At 60.0% G+C, this 4859-nt stretch overlaps 1 protein-coding gene across 1 annotated transcript in view; it reads left to right on the top strand.

Annotated features, from left to right (window-relative positions):
* Nucleotides 1–507, top strand: part of LOC104292194 (cytochrome c oxidase subunit 6B1) — a gene marked incomplete at its 5' end in the record, with an annotated part of 1334 nt that extends 827 nt beyond the window's left edge. The window contains one exon of the mRNA XM_009891536.1: nt 454–507. Within this exon, the coding sequence (XP_009889838.1) occupies nt 454–507 (54 nt within the window). The remainder of the gene's footprint in view (nt 1–453) is intronic.
* Between the last annotated feature and the right edge of the window lie 4352 nt (nt 508–4859).

Below are 4859 nucleotides of genomic sequence, written 5' to 3'. Positions count from 1 at the left end.
CCCCAAGGTGTCCCCATAGCCCTCGGTGTGCCCTCAGTGTCCCCAGGATGTCCCCATAGCCCTCGGTGTCCCCTCAGGGTCCCCAAGGTGTCCCCATAGCCCTCCATGTCTCCTCGGTGTCCCCATAGCCCTCGGTGTCCCCACGGTCTTCAGGACCCCCCAGGGTGTCCCCTTGGTGTCCTTAGGGTCCCCTCGGTGTCCCCAAGGTGTCCCCATGGCCCTTGGTGTCCCCTCAGGGCCCTGTGCCACCCACGGTGCCACCACGTCCCTCACGGTGCCACCACGTCCCCCGCGATGCCACCGTGGTTCCTCCGTCCCCCGTGATGTCCTCACGGTGTCCCCCCTTCCCACGTGGTGTCACCGTGTCCCCCAGGACATCCTGATGTCCCCTCCGATGTCCCCACCGCCCTGGTGGCCCTCCCTTTGTCACCACCGTGTCCTCCCCCTCCGCAGGTGACAACGTGGGACGAGTACCGCGAGGAGGGGACCTTCCCCGGCAAGATCTGAGTGTCACCCGCTGCCACCGGGGTTGGGGACATCCGTGTCACCGCAGGGGGCAGGGGGCGTCGCTGAGGTGACATGGCCACCCCTGGGGAGGGGACACCCGGCTGTCACTTGGGTTGGGGAGGGGACACCGGTGTCACCCGGGGTGGTGGCACTGCCAATAAAGGGTTGAACTGGTCCAGGGTGTGGCTTTTGGGGGGGCGGATGTCCCCAGGGTGGGTGGTGGTGTCCCCTAGGTGGGGATGAGGATGTCCCCAAGGGGGGGGTTGTGGTGTCCCCAAAGTAGGTGGGTGTCCCCAGGGGTGTGGCAGATGTCCCCAGGGTGGATGGTGGTGTCCCCAGGGTGGATGGTGGTGTCCCCAGGGTGGATGGTGGTGTCCCCAGGGTGGGTGGTGGTGTCCCCAAGGTGGGGATGAGGATGTCCCCAAGGTGGGGATGGTGTCCCCAAGGGGGTGAGGATGTCCCCAAGGGGGGGGGTGTGGTGTCCCCAAAGTAGGTGGGATGTCCCCAAGGTGGGTGGCAGATGTCCCCAAGGGGGGTGGTATGTCCCCAAGGTGTGGACAGTGTCCCCAAGAGGGGAGGAGGTGTCCCCAAGAGGGGAGGAGGTGTCCCCAAGAGGGGAGGAGGTGTCCCCAAGAGGGGAGGAGGTGTCCCCAAGAGGGGAGGAGGTGTCCCCAAGGGAGTGGTGGTGGTGGTGTCCCCAAGGTGGGGCTGGGGATGTCCCCAAGCCCCCCTTCCCCCCCTACTTTGGGGACATTACGGCCCCAAAGGGACACGCGGGAGTGGGGGGAGGCCGAGGGGTGGCAGCGTCAGGACGTGACCCACGATGTCCCCAGGGGCCACCAAGGGGGGGCCGAGGCCTCGCGGTGGCAGCGCTCCCAGCAGCCCACCTGGGGAGGGGGACACCACCATCAGGGGCTTCTCTGGGCCACTGGGCCACCATCCCACCTAGCCACCATCTCCTGTCGTGACCCACGATGTCCCCAGGGGCCACCAAGGGGGGGCCGAGGCCTCGCGGTGGCAGCGCTCCCAGCAGCCCACCTGGGGAGGGGGACACCACCATCAGGGGCTTCTCTGGGCCACTGGGCCACCATCCCACCTAGCCACCATCTCCTGTCCCTTCTCCATCCAACCTTCTCCATCCAACCTTCTCCATCCAACCTTCTCCATCCAACCTTCTCCATCCAACCTTCTCCATCCTTCTTCATCTTCAATGGTTTCTCCATCTCCACCCATCCATCTTCTAACGGTTTCTCCATCCGCCCATTTGTCCATCTCCATCCATACATCTCTCCATTCGTCCATCTCCATCCATCCATCTTAGTGGTTTCTCCACCCATCTCCACCGGTTTCTCCGTCCCCCCATCCATCCATCTTCAATGTCCATCTTCATCCATCTTCATTTGTCCATCTCCATCCATACATCTCTCCATTCGTCCATCTCCATCCATCCATCTTAGTGGTTTCTCCACCCATCTCCACCGGTTTCTCCGTCCCCCCATCCATCCATCTTCAATGGTTTCTTAATCCATCTCCAATGGTTTCTTCATCCATCCATCTGTCCATCTCCCCATCCATCTCTCCGTCCATGCATCTTCAGTGGTTTCTCCATCCCATCTCCATCCATCCATCCCCATCTGTCCATCTTCAATGGTTTCTCCACCCACCCATCCCTCCACCTATTCATCTTCAGTGGTTTCTCCATCTCTCCTTCCATCCGTCTCCATCCATCTTCAGTGGCTTCTCCATCTCTCCATCCATCCATCTCTCCATCCATCTTCAGTGGCTTCTCCATCTCTCCATCCATCCATCTCTCCATCCATCTTCAGTGGCTTTTCCACCCCCCCCCCCCCTCCCCCCCCCCCCCCCCCCCCCACCTCTCCATCCATCCATCTCTCCATCCATCTTCAGTGGCTTCTCCATCTCTCCATCCATCCATCTCTCCTTCCATCCGTCTCCATCCATCTTCAGTGGCTCATCCACCTCTCCATCCATCCACCTCTCCATCCATCCACCTCTCCTTCAACCGTTTCTCCACCCACCCACCCGTCCATCTCTATCCCCTCTTGGCGACTCTCTCCTCCTCCTCCACCCCTTCAGTGCTTTCTCCGTCCACGTTTCCATCGCTGGATGGATGGAGAAACCACTGACGTTCACGTGGTTGGGCTGCCCGTCTCTTCCCACTTCTTCAATGGATGGAGAAGCCATTGAAGACCACTTTGGATGGTTTCTCCATCCATCCCTCCATCTTCAGTGCCTTCTCCACCCGTATCTCCATGGACGGATGGAGAAACCATGGAAGAACTTCCTCGATTTGTTCATCTAATCGTTCTTCGGTGGTTCCGCTCACCCAACTGTCCATCTGTCCTTCATCTCCTCACTCTTCCACCCATCTGCTCACCCTTCCACCCATCTCCCCACCCTTCCCTTCCTCCTCCATTCATGGTTTCTCCATCCCTGTTGCGTTCTTTCACCTGGAGGTCCCTCCCCATCTCCTGTCCCCATGGTGGCCCCTCACCTGTAAGGAGGTCCCGTGGCAGCAGCTTCCGGTGGGGGACACAGGTGTCACCAGGGCGGCACTGAGAGTCATCGGGGCACCACGGAGCTGTGGGGGGGGGGACATGGGGACACGTGACACACGGTGGGACATGGTGGAGGGACGAGTAGAGAGGTCGTGGGTGGACAGAGAGGTGGAGACCATCAGAGATGCGTTGGGGACATCAGGGATGTGGCACAGGTGGACAGACACGTAGGGGACACCGGGACCACGTAGGGATGTCACCGGTGGCCACAGAGGTGGAGAACATCATGGAAGGCCACGCAGGGATGTCACGGTTGAAGAGAAAGAGAGAGGGGACACCACCGGTGGACACGTAGGGAGGTCACAGGTGGACAAGGAGGTGGAGGACATCATGGAGACGTGATGATGTCATGGATGGACACATAAAGGTCACGATGGACACGTGGGAATGTCATAGATGGACAGAGCCGTGGAGGACGTCATGGAGACACAGGTAGAAGATGTGGGGGATGTGTAGGGATGTCACGGGTGGACACCTGGAGGTCATCGTGGGCGTGTGGTGATGTCACGGGTGGACGCACGCGATGGTGACACCACAGAGGGACATGTAGAGACATTAAGGAGGGGGACACAGGGATGTCACGGGGGGAGAACGTCATGGATGGACACGCAGAGGTTATCGTGGACAGAGGGATGTCATGGGTGGACAGAGAGCTGGAGAACATCAGGGATGGACATACAGAGGTCACGGTGGACACGGGGGTGTCATGGGAGGACAGAGCTGGAGAACGTCATGGAAGGACAAAGGACAAAGAGGTGGAGAACATCAGGGATGGACACACAGAGGTCATCGTGGCCAGGGATGTCATGGATGGACAGAGATCTGGAGAACGTCAGAGGTGGACAGAGAGCTGGAGAATATCGGGGAGGGACACAGAGGTCATGGTGGACACACAGGGAGTCATGGATGGACAGAGAGCTGGAGAACATCAGGGATGGACACAGAGGTCATGGTGGACACATGAGGATGTCATGGAAGGACAGAGATCTGGAGAACATCATGGATGAACACAGAAGTCATGGGATGTCATGGATGGACAAAGAGCTGGAGAACATGATGGATGGACACAGAGGTCATCATGGACATGGATGTCGTGGATGGACAGAGCTGGAGGACATCAGGGATGGACACACAGAGGTCATGGTGGACACATAGGGGTGTCATGGATGGACAGAGCTGGAGAGCATCATGGATGGACACAGAGGTCATCACGGACATGGATGTCACGGATGGACAGAGCTGGAGAACATCAAAGATGGCCATCACGGATGGCCACGCAGGAGCCCCACAAGTAGAACCCAGCCCCACCTCCACCTCCCACCCCGTGTCCTCGCCGTCCCCAACTCACGGCAGACGTTGGGGATGCTCCAAGGTGCCACCCTCACCCCGGCTTGGTGGCAGGCGGCCTCATAGGCCCCCAGGACCTCCTTGAGGACCTCTTTGTCCCCAGGGGTCTCGCAGAGCTCCCGCAGACAGACATCGTAGAAGATACCGGGGTGGACCACAGCGTGACAGTCCCCAAATGGACCTCTGGGGGTCCGGAGAAGACCACAGAGTTGGGTGTGGACGAAGGCCTTCTTGGGAGGTTGGTGACATGGGGGACAGGTGGGACCGGGACAGGGACGATGACAAGTGGTGGTGGCCTTGGTGGTGGCTTCCATGGTGGTGGCTTGGTGGAGGTGGTCATTGTAGGGGTGACCATCGAAGTTGCCGCAGAGGCCGCAGGTGACGTTGCGGTAGCGTGGGGACACGGTGACGGCCACCGCGACCCCG

The sequence above is a fragment of the Charadrius vociferus genome, unplaced genomic scaffold, assembly GCF_000708025.1.
Source record: "Charadrius vociferus isolate BGI_N301 unplaced genomic scaffold, ASM70802v2 scaffold941, whole genome shotgun sequence".
NCBI lineage: Eukaryota > Metazoa > Chordata > Aves > Charadriiformes > Charadriidae > Charadrius > Charadrius vociferus.
Note: the sequence above shows the minus strand (reverse complement) of the source record. Positions and strands in the feature narration are given on the sequence as shown.